The following is a 23,336-nucleotide window of genomic DNA, read 5'->3' on the forward strand; positions in this document are numbered from 1 at the left end:
GGCTTATAAGTGTGAATTCTAATGTTTTAAAAAGTGTTTAACATATATACATAATATATCAAATATGGGGGCTGATGATGGCAACTCAAAGTGCTGTCCCAGAGCTCCTTTTCCAAGCTATTTTATCTCGAAATTGGAAGGTCTTTGAACGGCATCCGGGCACGCCACACACAGCACACGATGCTGGATTCAAACAAACCAAACAAGTTAAAACTCCCTTTAATATGCAATGAATCATTTTCAAGTAACTTTTTTTTCCTAATGTCTGTCGGTAACAAAACAATACTGTATACAAACACAAAGTTGCTACATTAATGTAAACAAGATATAAAAATGATTCTTATGGTAATAAAACAAGTATTTGCTGTATTTCCCCTTTTTTACGCATGTCATTTTATTTTATTTATTTTTTATTTTTTCCTTTCTCCGACCAAGCTCAAGGTTAAAATTTCTGAAATATTTCAAAAACAATATGGCAACATAACATTCAAACACCTAGTTATTTCTTTTTTTTTTTTTTTACACTGTTATTACACTCAGATGCTTAGTTTTGTTGATATTTCGACTAACTGGTGGGGTCATGTACATATCAGCCATGCATTTTTGATACTGCATTCATTTATGTGAAACTGTTGTATTTTCGTTTGCTGTTATCACTGTTTGCCCGCCCCCCCCGCCCAATTTCTGCTTGCATTGTTTTTCGTATCGTTGAGGAAGCCTGGCGGCTCCGTCCAGGAGTTGACATGCGATCTGGCTGTTCTGCATCCGTGTCACGGCGTGTGCGCGCGTGTGCGTGAGATTGTGTCCAAGGAGGAAAGAAGTAGAAGAAGTAGAAGAAGAAGAAGAAGAACGACGGCGACGGCGTGAACGGAAAAAAAAAAACAAACAAAAAAAACGTAACAGACAGAACTAACAGACTACTGATGCTGAAGCTGACGCACTCATTCAAGGCATTAGTGAGACCGGTTCCCGTGCTGGCGTGAGGAGATTTTGGGGTTTTTAAACAAGAGGACGGGGGGGGAGCGGCGGGGGGGCACATTGCTTCTCCCCCCCCCCCCCTCCCCCAACGGAGTCCAGCGCCCTATCGTATCGCAGCGGGACAGTGTAACAGCCTCGTTTCCAGTCTGTCTTTCCACGGGGGGAGGGGCTGGTCTTTCGAGGGGGGGGGGGGGGCGGGACAAAGTGGGTGGAGCTTGTTTGATCGATGACAGAGCGGGCCTGGCCGGACTGAGTGAGGGGAGGGGAGGGAGTGGGACGTGTCTACGACAGGATGTTGGACATGAACTCAAAGAACCTTTTGGAGTACTGCTCTGGGTTCACTGTGGAGATCTCGGCCCCCGCCTGCAAAGAGGGAAAGGGGAAGAAGAGATTTTTTGGGGCGACAAGAGGCAAGGCGGGGTCGCGTCCCGACCAGGTGTCTGGCGGCCCCACATCGGATTGTTTTCCCCTCATGAATCGGACACAGATCCTTTGTTTTCGTCATTATTTTGGAGAAAGACGTGAACAGCAAATAATGGCGTTGGTCCGGTTCTGGAAAGAAAACTGGAACTGGACAAACTCAGGAAATTGACATTTAATCCATTAGTTATTTGCTCATTAAATAGAAGTTATTATATCTACACTGTAAATATACTCTTCAGTAATTATATTAATCAGTTGTTGTATTTATTTATTCCTGTTCAGAACAGATAAAGAATGTCACCGTGTGTGTGTGTGTGTGTGTGTGTGTGTGTGTGTGCGACACTCACCCCGTGTTTCACAGTTTTGGCAGCGTGTGCAGCTTTCTTCTTCGCGTCGTAGTGCGTGAGGATGTCGATGATAGCCATGAAGTAAACCTCCTTCCTCACAGCAGCTGCAGGGAGGAGGGAGCGCAGGGCCTCAGAGGCAGAGCGCTTTGACTCTCACCTCAGAGGCGACGCCGCGGGGCGGGGAAGAGGGAAGCGCTGAGCGCGTACGCGGAGCGCTTGGAGTGCTTGGAGCGCCTTATGCGATAAAAGCTCCACATAATACGTCAACATAATAATTATAATAAATACAAGTAAAATATGGATAATAATAAAAAATAATAAATATAAGATAATGAAATGTATGCAAATAGTCATTGCTACAAAAAGTTCTTTGGCGCCCTTCAATAATATTAATTATTATTATTATTATTATTATTAATAATAATAATAATAATAATAATAATAATAAAATACAGATATTATACACCATCTACCAAACATGCATAGATTTATGTTTTTTTCTGTGTATTTTTGATCCTAATGTGATCGAGTCCTTTTCTCATTTCTGATTATTTCTTGTAAAATCTACCCAAAGGGATAAATAAAGGGCTACTGTGTATTTTCTTACCTTATGTATTTTGTTAGTATGTTTTAATTCTAAACATACTCTACATGTCTTAGTCCACCAGACACTACTGGTATTTACAGGTATGTTTGTATTTAAAATACCACAAATAAATAAATAAAATATTAATACAATTAAATACAATAACCAATAGCGTTCATCCTTCGTATTCGGGGGAAACTGACACTTCCTGCTTCAGCAGCTCAATAAGGTGCATCGGTAGAAGGTGTCGACGGAAAATGCGGAAAAACGCGGCCCTTACTGTCGTGGCTCCTGATGGCGTAGACGTCCACGGAGGGGTCGAACTCGCCGGGGCCAAAGAACCCGGCGAAGTTGAGCGGGTTCCCGGGGCTGTCGGGCGGCGTCCCGAAGGAGCCGGTGAGCGCGCCTCCGCCCATCCCGTCGTTCTCGTACTCGTCCTCGTCGCCGCCGCCCTCCACGTCCATCTCCTCCTGCTCCGCCCGCTCCACGTCATGGATGCCCACCAGCAGGCTGTAGTCCATGATCTTCAGCGTGGCCAGGAACTGGGGGACACACCGACGGCGCAGAGTCCCAGCTTTCACGTCTTGTTTGCGCATCAAACGGCGAATGCCGGCTGACGGATGGGTTTGCCGTTTCTCCGCCCAGGCCTCATTAAAATGTCGGTTCCCATATTTATACCCGTTCACAGCAACGACCTCACGGAGCGCTTCACTATCGAGGAACTCGCCGCTCTGCTGCAGCTTCGCATTGATTAAACGCAGTCCAACGGGGCAAAGGATTAAGCCCCCGAATCACGTTCAATCTCCTTTTTTGAAAACGGGGAGCTCACCAAAATGCTATACCGTCTTTCTATGTTATACCAGGAAAAAAGTGGTCGCAAACCCTGTATTCCGTCAGGTTTTTTCATGGTTTTATTGACTAGAAACGTGGATTCTGTGTTGCTTCCTCCTGGAAACCCGCTGTCGTTTTAAATCAAATGTGATACTGTTATTCAAAACATGTTGAAAAATACACTAAGACCCACGAGTCTCTAATGTGAGTTTACCGTTTTTTCTTTACGTTTTTCACCCTTTTAAAAAAAAGTGTTTTTTTGGGGTTTTTTTTTAAAGACCTAAACGTTTTCCCCATTTGACTGCATCTCAGTACAGCGAGACGCCTCAGAAGATCGTTAAGTTCCTCTACGAAAGAAATGATGGGAACCAACATTCGCCCAATATGCCAAGGATCTCCGGCTGCATCTCGGGGCTCAGCGAAGATTTAACGGCGGGATACACGGCGAGCAGACAGACCTATTGTACCAAACAGTAAATACCATTTTAATCGCCTTCCCCAGAGTGGAATGCCGCAGCCCCGGAAAAAAAACAAAACGTTCCCTACCTCAACGTCGCGCTTTAACTTTTCCAGGAAGTACTTCTTGTTGTCGTCACCGATCTGCAGCTTCTGACCCTCGTTGAGGAAGTCGTTGTCTTTGAAGGTGGGGAGCTCCTTGGCCTGCAGCGAGTCGGACACAGAAAGATTTACCTGCGGCCGCGTTTATTGTCCTGTATTTTTTTATGCGTATTTAAAATACCTAATCAGCATGGACTAGGGAAGAAGCATCTTGAGTTTGTTTACATTTTCAGTGTTGGGGTGGAGTTTTACTTTGTGTATGCTCCATTTGAGACTTCATTTTAAGGATTGAGATTTTTACGAAATTCCTTTGCACGCCGACTCTTTGTTTTCCCACATGATTGGCATACTAGCCGTGGCTTGATTGAAAAATGAGTCCAATGTTAAATGTAGAACCTCAGTGATGTGATTTTTGATTTGTCATGAAGGACTTGGCGTCTGGCAGCTTTGGGACCGCATCTGTAACCATTGGTGGAAAAAATATGAAAAAAGATCACTCAAAAAATTTTGAACTGAACCGTTGATGAGGCTCAAGCAAGGATTTACCGTGCATGTACAGTTGCTTTAATCATGTTTGCAAATGTGACGCTCACATGGGGGACGGAGCGCAAAGGAGGTGTTTTTTTTAATAATTCATTGATTGTTTCAATCACAAAAGCCCTCGTTCCAGGGTTCAGTTAAGCCATATTTGCACACCAAAGGAATAACTTACGTTTATGTATGATAATCCCGAGTCAGTTGTGTGGAATCACATTAGTATTAGAATTTGGATTTTGCTTCATTACTTCTGTATTTTTCCTGCAATCCAGCATGATGAATGAGGCATTATGCACAGAATTTTGCATATTTGCCTTTTGAAATTAGCTGAATTAAAGAACATAAGGACACTTGGCACTTTTCTGATATATATATGCACCCATATAGTGCCATAAACCATTTAAATAGAAAATTTGCATTTGCATACTTACCGACGTACCGATTTTTATACAATATGTTTTCTGAGCCACAAAGCTGCGGCCTGTTGAACCAACTTTTTATATTCTGGCCCACGGAATAATTGCCTGAGCGGAATTGGTCAAAGGCCAAATTTAGTTGCGGACCCTTGCCCTAATTTACAGCATTTTTCCCGGACCCAAAAGAGGAGCACTTATTTTAGTCCTGTTATGTTAACGTCCATTCGCACATGAACAATGAACATCAACCATGAAAAAAAACTTACTTTCTCTTTGTCACTGGCTTCCCTCGAGACAGTAGAACCCTGCACAGGGAAATAAATCACGACGTTGAGACGAACAACAAATCAAAAATGCAAGTTTAGAGAAAGCAATAGCACTGTAAGCATATTATGGCTTCTCCGTACAGTGTATGTATCCTGTTAGAAAGCAACCAGGCAGAAAAGAGACATTCATATCAAGTACTCTGTCACTTCATTCAGTGAAACAGCTGAGAAAATGAAATCAAAGCTTTCGGTACGAGCGTGCTCGTCAGCTTAATGTGGGTAGAAACTAATTTGAAACTATCCCTCAAAGCTAAGAAGATTGGAAGATTTTGTATTGAAGCCCAATGGTTATTTGAACTGGTTATTTGCTTTCATTATAGTTGTCGTACACTAACTTCAAGTTCAACTGAATCTAATATGACATCATATTATAAACACTATGCAGACACTTTCTCCTGCCAGGGCGGCATTTGTATTTATGCAGAAGCTTTAATTGGTGATAAACGACTGAAATGTTAAAAAAAAAAAAAAAACAGGATTAAAAAGGCACCTTTTGACAGAGGAACTATTCCCACGCTTCCTTGGTATTCACTGCTTTAATTTACCTTTAGGTCGTACTTGCGGTGCACCGTGAGGCGATGGCTGAATACATTCCGGGTCACGACCATGTAGGTCTCCACCCCGTCCACCGTGAGCCTGTACATGCCCAGGAACTGAGGCAGCAATGTGTTGCCATGACACTCCACGATGAACTGGGGGAGAATTTGAGGGGGAGGAAGGGCAGAGGAAGAGGAGGAAGCCAAGTGTGCGTTGGGTGAGCGGAGTGCCGTGTATGACGGCAAAGTTGTAAATAGAAATTTGCATCCAAATAAACGGAGATTAACACCCCTTCTGGAGCCGGGGGGCTCGCTCCGGGAGGGGGGGGGGGACGACACGTTTGGAAATTGGGAGAACTGAAAATACCTGACACCGAATGTGTGTGAAAGCAGAAAGAAAATATAACTGTAACATCCCTTCCTTGGGCTGTTCTGACGATATGTGTGCGTCTCCTATATATTTAAAAAAAACATTTTTTTTAAAAAGCGTACTCATTCTGGTCCCGATTTCAACGTTGCACGATCAATGTCGTGGGGCCAGAAGAAAAGACAAGATAATAAAAGATATGATAAAGATATGATTTATTTATCCCCAGTGGAGGGGGGGTAGGAATCTTCTTTGTTTCTGGATCTACCGTTGGCTCTTTTAAGAGGCACTTTGACGTCACCCCTTGTGTCCCCCCCCCCCCCCCCCCTCCCCTAATCTCTCTACAAGTTTAATTTCTCAGATAAGTATGATGGATGGAAACAGACAGAAACCAGTGTCTTGTATCGCTTTTTTTTTTTTTAATAGCTCATCTATTATTTAGCAGATTTAAAGAACTTATGTGTCTCTTGGGAGAAACGGGCCCCCACAAGCGCCGGTGCTGCCACTGATGGTGAGTTCCTTCTTGGTGGCGGAGGCAAACGCCGCGCGACACGTGTAACTATGGTATGGATGCATTTACACGTGTGCGGGTGCGTGAGTTGACGGTGCGTTTACCTGGTGGTATTTCTTCAATATGTTGTGCATCTCCGCGATGTCCTCGCTGGACACGGTCTTGATCACAAAGCGGTGGTCGTAGCTGGACAGGAAGCGGTTGCCGAAGCGACCCTGGGAGTCGCTGTTGAGCGGGGCGCTCCTCGTCAAGGAGTTCTGAACGGCGATCCGGAGGACGGAAGGAGACAAGGACGATGTCACTTTGCTCGAGAGCCCCATTTCAAAAACAGTTTTTCAAAGGGTTTGTTTTTTCTTTGAATCGGCCTCAGTGAAAATATTAAATCTGCCAGGAAAACTGGTACAAAATTGTGAAATACAAACAAACAAACAAATAAATAAAGAAAAAAGAAAAATTAGAAATTTACAACCGTAAAACCAGAAACCACAAAAAAGATAAACGGAGGTGACCCTGTTAAGACTTTCCGTCTTACAACCAGATACTGTATGTCTAGATGGTTGCAGGACACCTGGCATGGACATGTTTGGTTTTAGCCTTTTTCCATGATTGCATATACCATATATATGCGTAAATATAGAATTCATTAGCAATTTGGGGGGGTTGATGGTGATATTAATATTACCAGAGTACGGCTGGGTAATAAGCTATTATAATATTGATATTGTGATGAGACTAAATATCATTATCATAATATCTATCATAATATTGTTATATAGTTTAGTTTTTTCTTCAAGGCTGCATTACAGTAAAGTATTTTTTTCTGAACTTCATGGACTGTTCTAATCACCTGCTTGTCAAGATAATTGTTTGTCATATAGTTCTTGTGTATAAATATCTTACCGATGGCCATCCCCCAAATATCGAATGTCGAATTATCAATATAGGGTCACTCATCCAAATGTATTGTAATATTTGATTTTCGTCGTCATCGCCCAATAACGATGCATGCAGAGTTTTTCCGTTTTCCACCTCCCGTCCCCACTGGCTGAACCGCGGCACGGACTCGCCTGGTAGTCCTGGTCGTCGATGCAGAACCTCTCCCTGAGGTTTCGGAACACCATGGGACAGTACTCCTTGAACTTGAAGCGACTCGGCAGGTTTTCTCTGACAGATGGAGACAAGAGGCACACGGTGTCAGCGCCACCCACGGGAGCTTCTCTCAATTCCTACCGTTTCGATACTATTATTTGCCGCTTGTTTTAATATACCGTACAGAAGAGGGAATAAGAAGAAATAAAACGAAATTTGTGAATTAACGTAATGTGGCCAATTCGAGTTTGCGCTGCCACAGCAGCTCATAGAGCAAAACAGGCAATAACAACAGAAAAAGTAATAAGAATGAAAATAGAAAAGATAAAATGTCAATATACAATACAGCCATGAATCAACGAGAAAGTAGAAACATCTGGCAACGTACAATAAACATTTGTGAATTGGAACTGCGGAATAACTATACCGTCAGGGAGAACGTTGTGGTACAAAATACATGAATCACATTATACGGAGCGCGTCATAATATATTATTTTATATTGGCGGCAGGGACATGCCCTGCCTCATCATCTCTCCCTCCTTTACCTCCCCTCCATGTGCACGCCCCGCCCACCACGCTCAGCTGCGTGTTTCCAAACAAGCGCCATCTTGGATTGTATCGCCTCCTAATGTGGCGGGGAAACCCGCAAAGCCGCTTGAAAGCGCACCGCGGGATGAGAGGGAAGGCCCCAGAGCATCCCCGAGGCGGCGAGGCCGTCAAGCAGAGCGCGGACCCCTGGGGGACAAGGGATCGTCCAAGATTGTGAAGTGATGTTTCTGTTGTCGATTCTATTTTTTATTTTTTCCTTCTTCTTCTTCTTCTTCTTTCTTTTTTAACTCAATTCTGAGCTTCTTAACACCGTAACGCTGCGAATCCGGACAAAACGCGTCCGTCCCCCCCCCCCTCACAGAGGGCACGATGGGATTTCAGGTGTGGATTGGATCAACTGGACCAATAACACAAGCAGAGAGCGGCGTGCTTTCAGTTTTCAGATTTGGAAAACTGAATTACCGACATACGCAGAAAACAAAGGACGCCTATTTTTTTTTGTTTTTCTTTCCCCCTTCTCTAATTTTCCAGGATACGTGGCCTTTAAAAGAACAGGACGGGACCCGCATTCATTACCGAACGAGGCTTTCGCCCGTGTCACACATATTCGCTCAGCTTCCTGTTTTTTTCCCCCGGCGTGCGTCGGGTCCATCTGCGCGTCGTGTCAGATCCGCCGGGGCCGAGGTCCCGGCGGTGGAATGTGATGTGAGGAACGCGTGGCTGACCTCTTTGAGGAAAGGAAAAAAGGAGGAGTCTACCTCTCAAGAAGACTCTCTCGGGGGGGGAGGGGGGATCATTAAAGGGGGGGCGGGCGTGGGGAGATTGTCGTCGAAACGTTAAGTCACGCGATTGATCTGACGCCTCGGACGTGCGGCGCGTCTCTTCCCCCTGCCCCTTCCTCCTCCAGTCTTTCAAATCGTCTTATTGACTTGAACGAGAGCTGTTGATGGAAGCTGCGCAGGCCCTCCGCTGTTTGCTTGTCAGGCCCATGGATCTCAACGCATTTCGGCACTGGACAGGAACCTGGTTCTAGCTTTAAAAATTTGAATGGAGTGAAATTAGTTCTACAAACTCCTGAGATAGTGTACGTCATATATACATACATACATACATACATACATACATACATACATACATACATACATACATACATACATACATACATACATACATACATACATACATACATACATACATACATACATACATACATACATACATACATATATATACATATATACCTTTTAAAATGATTTCTTGTAAGGTACTTGACGCAAGAATAATGCAATCCCTTTTCGTCACCAAGAAGCGGCTGCTCATCAGACCTCATCTCTCTATCGCATGCCAGAAATTTTCCAAATGTACTGTTACACTGTACAGAAGATTTTTTTTTTTAAATAAGTAATTAAATACACCTTTGCCGTTGGTGAATTTTTTCAATAGGCTAATATTCCGGCCCATCTTTTTGTGGTAAATGAGGGTTTAACGTTGCAAACGGACTCATTTCACGACTAACGCTGCATTTGGGATTTGGGATTTGGATTTGGTAAGGTAAGTTTATAGAAACTCGGGCCAGCCAATTGTTGCCCAGCGTAGTTTTACTTGGCCTTGGTTGCACTAAATTCAATGTCTGGCTCTGCATCACAAAAACAATATGGTGCGTCCGGCTCAATGTGGGCTCTCCAATCCCTGATAAATAGTAAATTAAGAAAAGTGACCATGGGAATAGCTTGGGGATGTGTGTGTGTGTGTGTGTGTGTGTGTGTGTGTGTGTGTGTGTGTGTGTGTGTGTGTGTGTGTGTGTGTGTATTCCTCTTTGATCCAAAATCACAGTCGGGCTTAATAAACCCATTGGTCTCCTCGTGTGGCTCGAGTCTGACGGGACGGGAATGTGGGTCGGGCGGCGGCGGAGCCAGCACCCAGCCGGTAACGCGGCCCGGCAAAGCCAGACGTCTGGCGCCCTTTCTAGCAGCCCCTGAAATGCCACGGCGGCCGTGGCGGACACGGGGCGTGGCTCCGCGGCGTGACCGGGGCTGTCCGCGCGCTGGCGCAGTCGCGGCGTCCTTTCCCGAACTTCCCGAGCGCATGCGATCGCGTCGTGACGTCCCCGGCCGGCTGGAAGCCCCACAGTCGGACGACAAGCGCGGCCGAGGCCTTAGCTGGATAAGTTGTAATCGGGCTAAAGATAGTCGCAATGTTTACGTGTACCTACTTGTTAAATAGGTGGTTGTCCACTTTGATCTTACTGTAGGCTTTAAAGTCATCTGGCATCAGCATTACTGGTACAGGCACATTACTTAACTCGTTGATCTGAAAAAGGGGGGTGAGAGAGACCAATCAGAGGGAGATCCTAGAATAGATCCTGGAAGGAGAAAAAAATAAATAAAAGTTTGCAGAACACATCATCTTGATCACAAGTGTCTGGGACAAATGGGGAAAGGTTCAAAGCATGCTCCTACACAGGATGTTCTAGCTTTCTGCAGCCGTCGCGTCTGTCGTATCGGTTTCATGCAGCGCTAATAGAATCCGGGCGACTAATCAGAAAGTAAACGTATCAGTCACATTTAAACGGCATTGGACATTTTGGGCTTCCAGGAAGCCAAACGCTGATCTTATCTGCGGTGACACATCCACACCAGAGGTTGATACGGATCTTTTTTTTTTTTTTTTTGGTCTATAATAATAAAAGCTAATGTTGACGCACGGTAGAAAATGTCAAAGCCAATAAGAAAACGGAGGAGCGAAAAAGCTGAAACCCAGATACAAGGTTCCCACAAAAAGAAAGATGGGAAAACACAAACACTGACATTTTACGTCACCTACTGTGCAATACAGACGTAGAACGAATACAGCTTGAAACCACGTGTTGTTGTTGTTTTAACTTCTAAGTAAGAATCCTGACTCGAGAGTGCTCACAACGCCATACCAACACATTTGTTGCGCACGTCGAACGAAGTTTTGGTCGAAAACGGGAGAATGCGTTCGTTCGATCGATCGTTCGTGACGCACGGCCGACACCCCCCAAAAAAAATAAAAAATAAAGGATGGAGCTTGCTCCAACCTGTTAACCGCGGGACAAGCGACGGCGATGAACCGCGCCATTTGGGGAAAACAAGAACACCGCCGGGTCCCGGGGAGCCCCGAGTTGAGCCCGAAGTCACCCTGCTCGGGCTGTTCCTTTGGTTTGCGGCGCACCCCCCCCCCCCCGGGCGACACCCGAGTCACAAACGCGGCCGCTCCCCCTCGGAGCGCATCATAAACGCCGTCTCGCGTCGACGGCGGCGAACGGAATCAAACCGGGGGAAAAAAACCAAAACAACAAACGACGATCGTGTCGAAGCGGCATCCATCCTGTGACTAACACGCGCTTTGATGGGGAGTCTGTCTCAAGTCCCAAATCAGCTTTACCGCCCGCGCTTCAACAGCAACCAAAGCACCAGCGTCTCGAAAAAAAAAACCCAAAAAACCCCTTTCGCTATATTTGTGTCCAACTAACGCGAAATCACGCTCGTAAACGCCGCGTTAAATGTTGCGTGTCGTTCACGGTGACATCTTCCATCGCTCGGGATGGAAGATTAACGGGCTTATCTCTGCCCGTCGGGCTGTTCGTGGCTCGTACATCTCCCGCGGACACCGGCCAAGAAGTTGTTCTACACAGGATTGTTTGCGGGGAAGGGAAATTAACTCGAGTCGCCCATGTCTGCTTAATGAGCTGTGGGCGGTCGAGGACACACGTCCAAAAAAATATATATATATAAAATTAAGTTTGAAAAACAATACGTTTCTGGGGCTTTCAGGCTCATGAAGGAAAACCGGTGAATGATGTATTTTGGATATGTACTTATATAGCAAGTTACACATCTGGAATGGAAACATGCTCCATCAATTAATCAAGTTGGATAAAAACAAAACAAAAAAAAAATGAAGATGATGACGGTTGAATGTCAAAAGGGTAGAATTGGCTTTAAGATTTTTTTTTTTTTTTTTTTTTTCAACACTAGTGTGTGATGGTGCATTAACAGCCGGGAGTTAAAAACACCGTGCAACGCATCGTTCCTCTAAACTGATTCCACAAAAGTGAATAGTAAAATCACGCACAGGAAAAAAAATAAAATCCCTAATTTCAAGAGAGCTGTGAGGTGCACCTGCTCCATCAACAGCGGAATATGACCTCCACCCTGCTTTCCATGGAGCAACGGAGCTCAAGCACAAATGAATGTGACATGATTTCTGCTCTATATATAGGATGTTGATGTGCGGCCTTGGAATCGCAGGAGATGAAACGCACGCACGCACGGCGGAGCCCCGCACCCGCCGCTTCCCTTCGCCGCGCACAACCCGCACGGGGATGCGTGCACGGCGGAGGGTCACACCTGCAAATTGAAGCTTCTTTTTTTTTTTTGTTTGCTTGCGTGTTTGTTTTTACGCAGAAGCAGCTCCACCGTACACGCGACTCGCTGCACGGCCGGCCGTCCCACCCCGCGGCCGCCGCCGCCGCCGCCGCCGCCGAGCTGGAAACGACGCGGCGTCGCGACGAATCGCGCGGGGGGGCTGCCGCATGCACGGCGGAGCCTCCTCGCTATTCGCCGGAGCGCACGCTCCTTGCGGTAGTCAGGCTGCGCCGTGCGTGCGACTCGCCGCTCCGCCGGCTGTCACACCCCTTCCCCGGGCGGCGCTGCGAGACACGAAGAAAAAAAAAAAAAAAAAAAAAAAAAAGCCTCCCCGTCGCCGCCGGTCACTTGACGCATATGCATTGATCACAAATGAGTAATCACCAAACGGGAGCGTGCACGGCGTTTACCCCCGTGGAAGGCGGCGGAGGGGGCTGACCGGGCGGCGGGTTGCTGCAGGGTACGGGAGGTTACGCGGGGGGGGGGGGGGGGTGTATAAAACAAACAAACAAACAAAGATAAATCATTTACCGTGTGGTTGACCCCCCACATCAACACGCTGAGGATGGGCTCGCTCGCCCGGAACAGTTTGACTTTCTGTCCTATGAAGTGTTTCTTTTTCGTCTTGGTTTTGCTGGCGCTCAGCGGCGCGGCGCTGGTGCAGTTGGATGACATGTCGGAGGGTCGGGCGGAGGGAGGACCGGGCTCAGCACAAAACCAGTCGATTCATGGGTTCGCGGGGGTCCGAGCGCGGGGCGGAGGGTGGGGGTTGGGTGTGTGTGTGTGTGTGGGGGGGGGGGGGGGGATTATGGGCGCATGGTGGCCCCGCGGTGTCCTGGGATCGAGCGCTTTCTGGGTGCGGGTCGAGGGTTATCGGTCCCCACCCTACCCTACCCTACCCGCGGAGCAGGCCCCGGAGCGCCACGCACAGCAGCCCGCACAGCGCAGCCCCTATCCGGCCATCAGGGCTCCGCGCCCCGCCGCCACTTCTTCCTTCTCCTCCTCCGCCGCCGCCTCCTCCTCCTCTTCTTCCTCTTCTCCCTCCTCCCCGGCTCGTTTCTCCGCTGGTTCCCCTCCTCCGCGCTCTCCCGTCGCCGCCTGGAAGCCCGGCTCCCGCGCGGCTCGTATTAGTCGCCACGGAGTAATAATCCCATAGTGATGCGCCCGAGATTGTTGTCACAGCCAGCGTTCGGGGTCTCTCCTCAAGATGGCGTCCGCGGCGCTGCCGTTCGCGGCGGGGCGCGCCCCCCGGAGGCAGACAGCCGCCACTGCCGGGGCCGGACCCGCAGCCGCGCCGAAGCGTCTGCGGGTCCCGGAAAGGTCTCCGCGTCAGGCTGCACAAACGCGAGGCCTCAACCGTCATTATGCGCTCTTGGTTTTTATTTAATGATTTATTGATTTTTATTGATTTTATTATTATTATTATTATTTTATTTTTTTGTTTTACATTTGTACATATTTTTTGTTTTCTCCCACATCCCACACCATGTCCCACATACGACACAATCGAGACATTCAAAATAAGGAAAAACAACAAGACAAAGACATAACAAAATAATACAATTTAAAATAATAAAATATATTCAAAGATCTATTAAATAGTCTTACATTTGATTTTTACAAGGTCTTAATTTCAACATAAGCTGATTATTTACTTGCCTGTCCAAAGTCCTGTTGGGGGAAAATACAATGGTTAGATTTATCACAGTTCCTAATCACTCACGTTGCTATTTCACCTCAATTGTTTTAATAACAGACAGAATCATCCATGTCATAACCTACCTAGTAATTACATCTGCCGTCTACCAAATATATACAATTTACCTTTATACCTACCCGCAATATTTCATTAGATAAGATAGAAAATTTGTTTAAAAATCAGTCGTGAATATCTTCAAATTTTGTTATAAAAGGTATTGGATTTAACTCCCTGATACCTGCAGACACCCTGTGTTACAGTAGATGACCCAGAAGGATTTACCCTTGACCCAGGCAGGCTCATGAATAGCTTTTTCTTTTGTTGGGTGTCAAAAAATTGTGATTTAAAGTCGATCTTTAGTAGTAAAGACAAGAGGACTTTTGATCATTACTTTTCTTTTGTTTACAACATGTTTTGGGCAGTTGCACTTTAATCATTCACTGAACTTATACAGAGCATCAGACATGCACAGGGTGTTGCAGCATTTCACTGCATACCTGTATGCATGTGACTAATAAAAATCTTGAATAAAAAAAATCTTGAATCTAATAACTAATAGGAGAGACAGAATAAAATAAGTGACTTATTTGTGGGAATGGATTGTGCTCGGCCTTCACTGGTCACGGTGAGCTGACTGCAGTGCCATATTAATCTGTTTGGATTAGAGACAATCAAAATATAGATATTGTCAGTGATATGAATTAAAACCGAACCTGCCTTCTCAAATCCTATTACTTTAAGACAGGTGAGAAGTTATGTTAAAGTTGGGAGCAAAATTAAGTAGAAATTGAAGAACTTTGTTTGCCAGAAACCCATTTGTTTTTAGTTTGTTTTTCTTAAGAGGGTGTTTCAGAAGAAAATAAGGAACATTTCTAAGAATATTTTTCAGGGTTCAACCCATTCGGAACGGCAAAGCTTTTAGTTTAGTTCAACATCCAGGTGTACTGTAAAACGGTCAAATTACCTTCTTCTGGTCGATTTCTTGAGTTTTCTTGGTCCCTTAAGGTAGTGGGTGTATTTCTTTCCTCCCAGGGTGCTGTTGTGTTTTTTTTGTGAATGACCATCCATATCAACAGTTTACTCACCACAACCAGCTGCGCTGGGTCTCCAAATCCACCCGGGCCTTGGCTTCCACTTCCTGCTTGTGCCCGATGTTTGCACTCTCGCAAAGAGTGCAAACAGAGTGCAAACATCTGGCATTCTCGCAAAGGTGGCGGACCCCGCCACCAACCATGGGCACAGTGGCACATGCTGTAACACAAATACACTGAGCGGCTGTTTCTTAAATGGTGCCAGCTAAAAAAAAATCGAATCAAAAAAAAAATCGAATCAAAGATCAAATATTGTATTTTATTTTAACAAAAAAAAAATATTACGGGTTCTCACTTTAAGAAAATAAATCACTTGAATTGATGATTTTGTTTAACTGATAATATCTGATCGTGATCAACTGTATTTATATGCACGTATGTTATTCACAATACGTACAATATGTGTTTGCTGTATTCATTTTTTGACCACGCTTGAGTGAATGTGGCCCCTGGCCCCCGGCGGAACACCCCGCGTGGCCCCTTCGGGGCTACAAAAAAAAAAAAAAAGGCGACAAAATAAAATCACGTGACGCGAAGTGGGCGGTCCTCTGGTGGAGCTAGAAAAAAAAAAAAAAAAAAAAAAAAAAAAAAAAAAAGCCATTTTCTGGCGCTGCTGCAAACCAAGATTGAGAGCAAGTCCCAGATATTCACCCTGATCGGCGGAGTCTGGAGCTTGATGTCCCGCCAGGTAGGAGCGACGCGCCGCCGATTATTTACCGAACCGGGCCGGAGGATAACGGGGGTGGGGGGGGGCGGGCGGCGGCGGTGGGGGGAAGCGCACGGTGTCACATTTACACAGTCTCTTGTCAGTGGATGTAAGATGGCTGCTTTGTGCACCGGGGGGGATCCGTCGGCTCCCCTTCGGTCCCTGGAACCAGCGTTTATGTGCCGCCGGCGCGTTCCGATCGCCCCCTGAAATGTGAAGGCTCTTTGTTGGTCCGGACCAGATGAGGCCAAACGGGGAGGGTGGGGGGAGGTGGAGGTGGAGGTGGTGGAGGGGGATGGATCGTGGAGCCGTGTGGCAGCAACCCGGGTTGCATGCTAACCCTCCCCGGTGCTCCTCTGGCGTGCGGAGGTGCCGTCGTGCAGGGGAGGGAGGGAGGGAGGGAGGGGAAGGAAAGAAAGGAGGAGGAGGAGGAGGAGGAGGAGGAACCGCGCGTCTCCCCGCGGTCCGCGGGGCTCGACCCGCAGCCGTTTGTTGTGGATCTCCGGTGCCGTTGTCCCAAGGACGAGCCTCGGGTGGCGACGCGAGGCTCGCGAACGACTCGGCTCGCGTGAATCGGGAGTCGGTCGACTCGACAACAACAACAACAACAACAACAACAACAACAATAATAAATAAGAGCCGCTCGAACCGCGGACCGGACGCCGGAGTTGAGCTCGGTGTCCGGGTGCCTCGGTTCGCCGACGAAGGGAGCAGCGATCGGTTGGTTTCTGATTCAGCGGGTCCGAAAACGTCCATTCACAAGTGCACGCGGGCAAAACGGTGCGTGCTGAATGTGGCCGATTCGCGCTTTGAATTCCATCCAAGGAAAAATAATAATAAAATACAAGGCAAAACAACGCGAGGCATCCATTCGCAACTCGGGCGCCGAACGACTCCGCCGACTCTCGCTCCGCCGTTCGCCGGAAACCAACTCAATCGATTAAAGGACTAATCGAACGAATCATCGTTTTTTTTAACTGATTGACTCGTCAAGAACCGAATCCGAAAGAGAGTCGAACCTTTCACCTCCAGCCCCAGACACCCACCGGAGCCTCGTCTACTACAGCCGGGCTGCTCAACCGGCGGCCCGGGCAGGCGCGTCCACGCAGACCGGCCCTTCCAACACCGGCGATTAGCAATAAATTGGGCAAAATAAAAAGCAGCCGCCCCCCCCCCCAGGTTGTCCCACCCATTGGCGTCTCATCCGATCACAATTTGCCCGTGATTCACTTTCTGTTAAAGTGCCACCGTTACAGACAGCCATGACTGTTGTTTTATGGTAATGAACGCTTGGTTCAGAATAATAATGAGTGATTTCATAATTTTCGTGAAGTGTTTCTTGTTCCGTGTTGGATTCACGCGAGAAAGTGACAATAAAATAACAATAATGTGGCTCTTCAGAAGTCACACAAAACGATATGAGAGAATATCCCAAAATGGTGTGTGTGTGTGTGTCACTGTTGTACCGGTGACACTGTTATGTGAGGCCTTGCATTCAGTTTTGCAAATATGAGTGATTTTAAATAGTGTTGCGTTTGGATTTGAATCCATACAGGTGATGTGTCGGATTCAGGTGCATTTACCTTTTGTCTAAGGGTTTTTCTGCATCAGAGTCAACATCTCTGATCCTGCATCCCAACCGAATACTGCCTTCATACTTACACGTGGAGAGAAGACGATCCTTGTGTTGACGTGAAGTTCTCTGCGGGGGTGGGGGGGGGAGTAGTTTTGATGAAGTCAATTTGATTTATTGTGGTGCCCGATCACCTATCCTGCTGTCTGGCCTCAAGGAAACTGTTCCAATAACACATTTCTACCTGATACTCGCCTCTGCCCTGTATTAAATATGTAGTTATACTTACCTTACCTGCCTTACCTACCATTCCTTATTGAATACGAGAGAGGTGATTTGTCAAAAAATGTGTGAAGTTTTGTCCGAATGGTCCTAGAACATGAAATGTTCGTCTCTGCAACCTGCAGACACACTAGTGCATTACATCTTATTTAAAGTGTCATTCCCCCCCCCTCCCCTCTGCAGATCTCTACAGATGGATAAAATGCAACCCAACCGTATTAAAATCACAGACCTCAATCCACACCTCACATGCCCGCTCTGCACCGGTTATTTCATTGACGCCACGACGATTGTCGAGTGTCTCCACTCATGTAAGTGTTTGTTGTATATGTTTCACATCAATACCAGTTAAAGAAAGAAAAAAAAAACCAAGTAAAATATATATATTAACTCAGCATATACCTCACTATTGGTCAATAACTCAGTGGTTTGGTCTTAATTGAGGCGCTTGTCATTCTACTCAGGCATCCTGCTAAGCCGCCTATTTTGCTTGGAGGTTAAAGGGCTATGTAAACTCTCATGGGTCAGAAAATTGGTGTTTATTCTTTTTTTTTTTTTTTTTTTTACTATCGATTTTGAAACATCACATAATATCCATTTATTTGGTCTCTCTTTGTCCTTTCTTTAGTTTGTAAAACATGTATCGTTGCCTTTCTGGAGACAAATAAGTTCTGCCCTCGATGCGACGTCCAGGGACACAAGACATGCCCGCAGCTCAACATTAGGTAAGCCGGCCTATTTATTTATTTATTTATCTATCTATCTATCTATTTGTTTATGTGTTTATTTATTATTTATTTTTTTAAATAATAAACTTTATAAAGAATACGTCGAATCGCTTGCTAAAAAAAAAAAGATCTTTTTCCAGAGCGGACAAAACACTACAAGACATCGTGTACAAGCTGGTTCCTGGGTTATTTAAAGGTCAGGCCCGTTGATCCCGGTGCAGGAGAAAGCCCCAAACTCTCTAAAAACACCTTTTGATGTGCACGCGCAATGTCAAAGTCTGGCCCCGGAAACGCCGCCGTAACGCTCGTCTCTCTCCCCGTGTGCCTGCGCGCCCAGATGAGATGAAGCGGAGGCGGGACTTCTACTCAGAGAACCGGGTGCTGGAGCCCGGGGAGGTGGTGGAGACGTTCAACATCGCGGAGGACGAGATCATCAGCCTGTCCATACAGTTCTACGAGAAGAACAGGTGGGGGGCCCCCCGGAATTCAACCGTCGGCGTCCGTCAGCGTTACTGTACAGCGCGGCGCAAAGTGAGACTGTTTGTTTCGCATCGGCGGGTCGACGAATGCAGAAGAAGCCCGTAAATCAAGACGCTCTTCTTTCGGTGTCTGACACGTTTGAGATCCTCGTGTGTATTCAGTGTTTTATTTATTTTCAACCTTCATTTATAGAGAACTTTAAAACAGCCAAAGCAGTTTTGCGCCAAAGTGCTTTACAGAGCGCCGGGATGCCCAAACGGGGTGCACACGGATGGTGATGTGTATTTAAAAGATGTCAAACTGTATGTAAAACTTTTTTTAAAGATTCGACGTAATCGGCAGATCGGACACTTTCTTAGCATTGTTTTTATTTTATTTTATTTATTGTTATTATTCATCTTTTGGGAGGATCTTCTCTGATTCGCACATCCTTAATAACGACTGATCAGATGTTGGATCTGTTCGGATCAATATGTGAGTCTTCCATATAAATAGTGATAGTCACAGCGCATGTCTCTTGCACGACAGGAATTGTGGTTCTGCGGTCTCGCACATTGTCCATGTCATGTTGTCCGTGAAGCCGATGGCGTTGTTGATCCCTGTGCCTCTGTTTTTTACATCCACTCGCAGAAACAATGAAAGACAACACTCGGACGCGGACGGAGACAAGGTGAGGCCTCGTTCCCAGATTTGAAGCCGGGAAAAGAGAATTGGCGAAGTCGGAAGGAGGTTTGTCTCTAACGCCGCCCGTTTCTCCACCCCCCCCCCCCCACCCCCCCTACCCCCTGCCGCCGCCTCCAGTCGAACGGGAAGCGCTTCCTGCAGTGTCCGGCCGCCATGTCCGTCATGCACTTAGCCAAGTTCCTCCGGAGCAAGATGGACATTCCCAGCAGCTATCGGGTAATTTGCCGCAGACACAGACTCGCACCCCCCGGCTGCTCCCTCGCGTCGGTGGCTCTTAGGCCCAACGTGTTTTACCCGAGGGGCCGCGTCGTCCAGTGGTGTTAGGACCAAGCGTGCGCCTGGTAATCGCTTGAATATTCAATGTTATTATATTTCCTTGCATGAATCACGCTTTGACGTGGAACGTTTTCCCAGTGACGAGCTGCAGCGCAAGTGACTTAAATACAAATGTGAAATACAATGTTATCGTGTATAACTTGTTTAAGTTGCCGATAATCAAATATGAATAAATTAGTTGGACCGTGGATTACCGATCCGGTGCTGGTAGCACTCACGTTTGGAGAAGAGTTATAAGAAGTTATAATATAAGAGTTATATATAATAATGTCTTGAAATAACATCAACACACACACACGCCCAACACATCCACGGCATTTCGGGCGCGAAAGAAAGAGACGCTTCACTTGGAGGTGACGCTGTGTGCGTGTGTGACGTTCACGGCTCCACCGGCGGGGACGTGGACCGTGTGGGCGTTGTCATGATTTTCCTCTCTCTATCAGGTGGAGGTGTTGCATGGGGACGAGCCCCTGAAGGACTATTACACACTAATGGATATCGCTTACTTCTATGAGTGGAGACGAGTGAGTGACGGCTTTTTACGCGTTTTCTCTTTCATGATCTTACTGTCTGGTTTCAACTGTTCTGTCAATAATATTAACTTGAAAGGAGGGGTTGGATGGTCGGCCATTGTGTTTGGCTTAAACCAAACAAAAGGATGATCATGATTTATAAAGCCACCACCTTCTTTGGACTGAACGGCCCTTGTATTTATTAGCAATCGCACGTAAAATCTTGATGCGAAATCGTTCAGGAAATGCCTCCATAGACAAAAAAATTGTAAAGTATTTTATTGTGTTTTCCTCATTTTTGGTTGTGACTCTTCAGTCATGGACAAAGGTTCACAGCATTTGTTGTAATAGGTTGAATAGGTTGCACAGTTTGAAGACCAATCAGGGCTCAGTCTCCTCGTGTCTTATGCCCATTTTTTACCATTTTCCGATTTGAACTCCTAATAAATAACATTGCAAGGTCTGACATGCATGAAATGCAAAAGACGAGCATAAAAGGTGCGGCGGGGCGGAGGCCTTAATGGATGGTTCTAGGGAATATTTTACTGCTTACATCACTCAAACGGATGAGGTGCTTATTCAAAAGTTTAATCACACTATAGAAGTGAATGTTTCAGAATTCAAGTATCGTCTGATACAGACGACTGATCCAATCGTTGACTTTTACCGAACATTAAAGATGATTCGTTTGGAATATTTAACATGTATCGTGTGTCGAAAACAGAAAGTCCAAGTTGCTTTTCTTTAAGCTCTGATATGTTTTGTATGGCTGTTGGTAGCACATTTTTGTATTGGGGATATTTTACTCTACTACAAATTTTAACCTGGTATCATGCTATCCCTACGTGAATTTAAATGCAGTTTTAGCCTGTTACTCAATTTTCCTTAAGGTTCTTAATTTTGCCGTATTTTGTATTTGTTAATTCCATTTGAAAAGGGAGACGCTCCATTGCTTTGTACAACATTTGGCAAAATTAAGCAACATTGCCAAAAATATGCTGTACCGTAGTTGTCAGTGGGGGCATAGAGATTGTTTAAAATAAATTCTCACCATATTGTTCAAATTTTTCCAAATCCGAAAAAATAGAGACAAAAAAAAAAGTGCACGTGAGCTGTCATCAGGAAAGTGGTCGGATGTACCGTGACGTGTGTGCGCTGCTGAAACTCAGTTTATTACACTTCATTGAACTTGTTTTATAAGCTCGCCCTATTAAAGTTCAACCTCCTGAAGTCATCCCTCGTGATGTGTGCCTCCTCGCAGACCGGTCCCATCCCGCTGCAGTATTTGGTGAAACCCACCCGGAAGCGCAGGAGGGCATCTCAGTCGGCGGCGCAGGGCCACTCCGACGGCGTCAACACCAGCCCCACCTCGGAGAGCGACTCCCAGAGCGACAAGGTGCACAGTCCCGCCGCGGCGCCGCCTCCCAGGGCGTCGTCGCTGCCCAGCCCCACCTCCCACAACCTCCCCGCCGCCGTCCAGAGCTCCAACGGCACCACGACGTCCTGCAACAGCCAGCGGCATTCTGTCGCCCCCAAGACGGGCGCCGGCGCCCGCAAAGTGACTGTGAACGGCACGGGCGCCGGGGCGAGTAAAGAGGAGGGGAGGGGGGGCGACAAGAGCGGCTTGCCTCCTCCGACCTAAAGAGGAAAAAATATATATAGACACCGCGGCGCGGAGGATGGTGGAACTGCTTCCTTCTCCGGAGTTCTCTATCTACAGAACAAACAAACAAACAACAAAAAAAAACAAAAAACACAGACGAGCTGAAGCCTCGAAAAGGAAAAATGACTGTTTCCAGCTGAAGGGACTGAGACATGCAGCCAAATAGACACTTGTATGTGTGCGTGTGGTTATGTGTCTTAGACTAGAACAATGCACACATACTAACTGTACAGTATGTATCGAATGTGAGCATGTGTGTGTGTGTATACATATGTATAAACTATCTTTTATACAAGATACTGTAATTGTTTTGTATTGTATAATGCAGTAGGTTTGTTTCCCAAAGTTCGGTTCAGTTCCAATGTTACAGACAAAATGCTGGTTGGCATTGCAGTGCGAATCAAAGCAAAAGTCTGGTTTAAAAAAAAAAAAAAAAAAAAAAAAAAAGAAATAGGAAAAAAAAAAAAAAGTTATTACTACTGTATAGATGGATATCTGGCGGAAGCAACCGCTCACTTGTTGCTGTTGGCCTAACAACTCATCACACTCAAATGTTGCATAAAGATGTTACACTGCATTAAACATTGTCTGGATACATTGCATCAAGAAATGCACTCTCAGATTCAGACCACAATCCATCACAACTGTTGAATAGTCATCAATTGGAAAGGTGGTTTTGTTGAGAAAACCTAAAGCACTACCATGTTCAGAAAGGAGAGGAACTCAAAAGGGATTTAAATATTTGACTATTTGTGGTATTTCAATAAATTCCGACATTCCTCTTTTCTTTTGGGCATACAATATTGTTTCTATCAGCCATATGTGCATGTTTTAGGTCAATAAAATGTTTACTTACTGTTTTGACCTATGTGCTGCTTTTTTGTGCTCTAAACCCAGGGCTGAATATCGAGCTGTCTTAAAAAAATAAAATAGATTTAAACACAAACACACACCAAAACATGACCACCACTAATAACCTAATACTGTGTAGCTCCCCCCTCAAGCCGCAAAAACAGCTCTGACCCGTGGACGCATGGACTCCATAAGACCTCCGAAGGTGTCCTGCGGCACCAAGACGTTAGCAGCAGATCCTTTAGGTCCTGGAAGTTGCGAGGTGGACAAACACTGTTTTAGT

General features: G+C 46.0%; 2 protein-coding genes across 5 annotated transcripts; one reads left to right on the forward strand and one right to left on the reverse strand.

Moving 5' to 3' along the window:
* Nucleotides 1-689: 689 nt before the first annotated feature.
* Nucleotides 690-13,499, reverse strand: LOC307228971 (phosphatidylinositol 5-phosphate 4-kinase type-2 beta). Of its 3 annotated transcripts, none has more exons than XM_079998827.1 (10): nt 12,979-13,499; nt 10,269-10,366; nt 7,484-7,580; nt 6,521-6,673; nt 5,548-5,694; nt 4,943-4,981; nt 3,712-3,825; nt 2,615-2,876; nt 1,749-1,852; nt 690-1,341 (listed from the first exon to the last, which is right to left on the reverse strand). In XM_079998827.1, exons 1-10 carry the CDS (start codon nt 13,120-13,122, stop codon nt 1,261-1,263), a joined length of 1,239 nt encoding a protein of 412 aa, XP_079854953.1. In that variant the 5' UTR covers nt 13,123-13,499; the 3' UTR covers nt 690-1,260. The 3 variants fall into 3 exon arrangements, with proteins under 3 accessions (XP_079854953.1, XP_079854954.1, XP_079854955.1); XM_079998828.1 differs by having other exon boundaries at nt 10,269-10,418; nt 12,979-12,991; XM_079998829.1 differs by lacking the exon at nt 12,979-13,499 and adding an exon at nt 12,832-12,913.
* A 2,336-nt stretch (nt 13,500-15,835) lies between these two features.
* LOC307228745 (polycomb complex protein BMI-1-A-like) lies at nt 15,836-23,057 on the forward strand. Of its 2 annotated transcripts, none has more exons than XM_079998525.1 (9): nt 15,836-15,925; nt 17,982-18,109; nt 18,427-18,523; nt 18,667-18,722; nt 18,864-18,993; nt 19,637-19,676; nt 19,808-19,906; nt 20,470-20,550; nt 21,800-23,057. In XM_079998525.1, exons 2-9 carry the CDS (start codon nt 17,992-17,994, stop codon nt 22,178-22,180), a joined length of 1,002 nt encoding a protein of 333 aa, XP_079854651.1. In that variant the 5' UTR covers nt 15,836-15,925; nt 17,982-17,991; the 3' UTR covers nt 22,181-23,057. The 2 variants fall into 2 exon arrangements, with proteins under 2 accessions (XP_079854651.1, XP_079854652.1); XM_079998526.1 differs by lacking the exon at nt 15,836-15,925 and adding an exon at nt 17,157-17,222.
* The last annotated feature ends 279 nt before the right edge of the window (nt 23,058-23,336 follow it).

The sequence above is a fragment of the Zeus faber genome (genome assembly GCF_960531495.2).
Source record: "Zeus faber genome assembly, chromosome: 4".
Lineage (NCBI taxonomy): Eukaryota > Metazoa > Chordata > Actinopteri > Zeiformes > Zeidae > Zeus > Zeus faber.

Excerpts from the sequence above, each read along its gene's own strand:
- LOC307228971 (XM_079998827.1), bottom strand. The coding sequence starts at position 13,122 with ATGTCATCCAACTGCACCAGCGCCGCGCCGCTGAGCGCCAGCAAAACC. Across the intron at positions 10,367-12,978 it reads TGTGGGGGGTCAACCACACG|ATCAACGAGTTAAGTAATGT; the intron begins GTAAATGATTTA and ends CCCCTTTTTCAG. Across the intron at positions 3,826-4,942 it reads AAGCCAGTGACAAAGAGAAA|GCCAAGGAGCTCCCCACCTT; the intron begins GTAAGTTTTTTT and ends GACTCGCTGCAG.
- LOC307228745 (XM_079998525.1), top strand. The coding sequence starts at position 17,992 with ATGGATAAAATGCAACCCAACCGTATTAAAATCACAGACCTCAATCCA. Across the intron at positions 18,524-18,666 it reads TGCCCGCAGCTCAACATTAG|AGCGGACAAAACACTACAAG; the intron begins GTAAGCCGGCCT and ends ATCTTTTTCCAG. Across the intron at positions 18,994-19,636 it reads CAGTTCTACGAGAAGAACAG|AAACAATGAAAGACAACACT; the intron begins GTGGGGGGCCCC and ends ATCCACTCGCAG.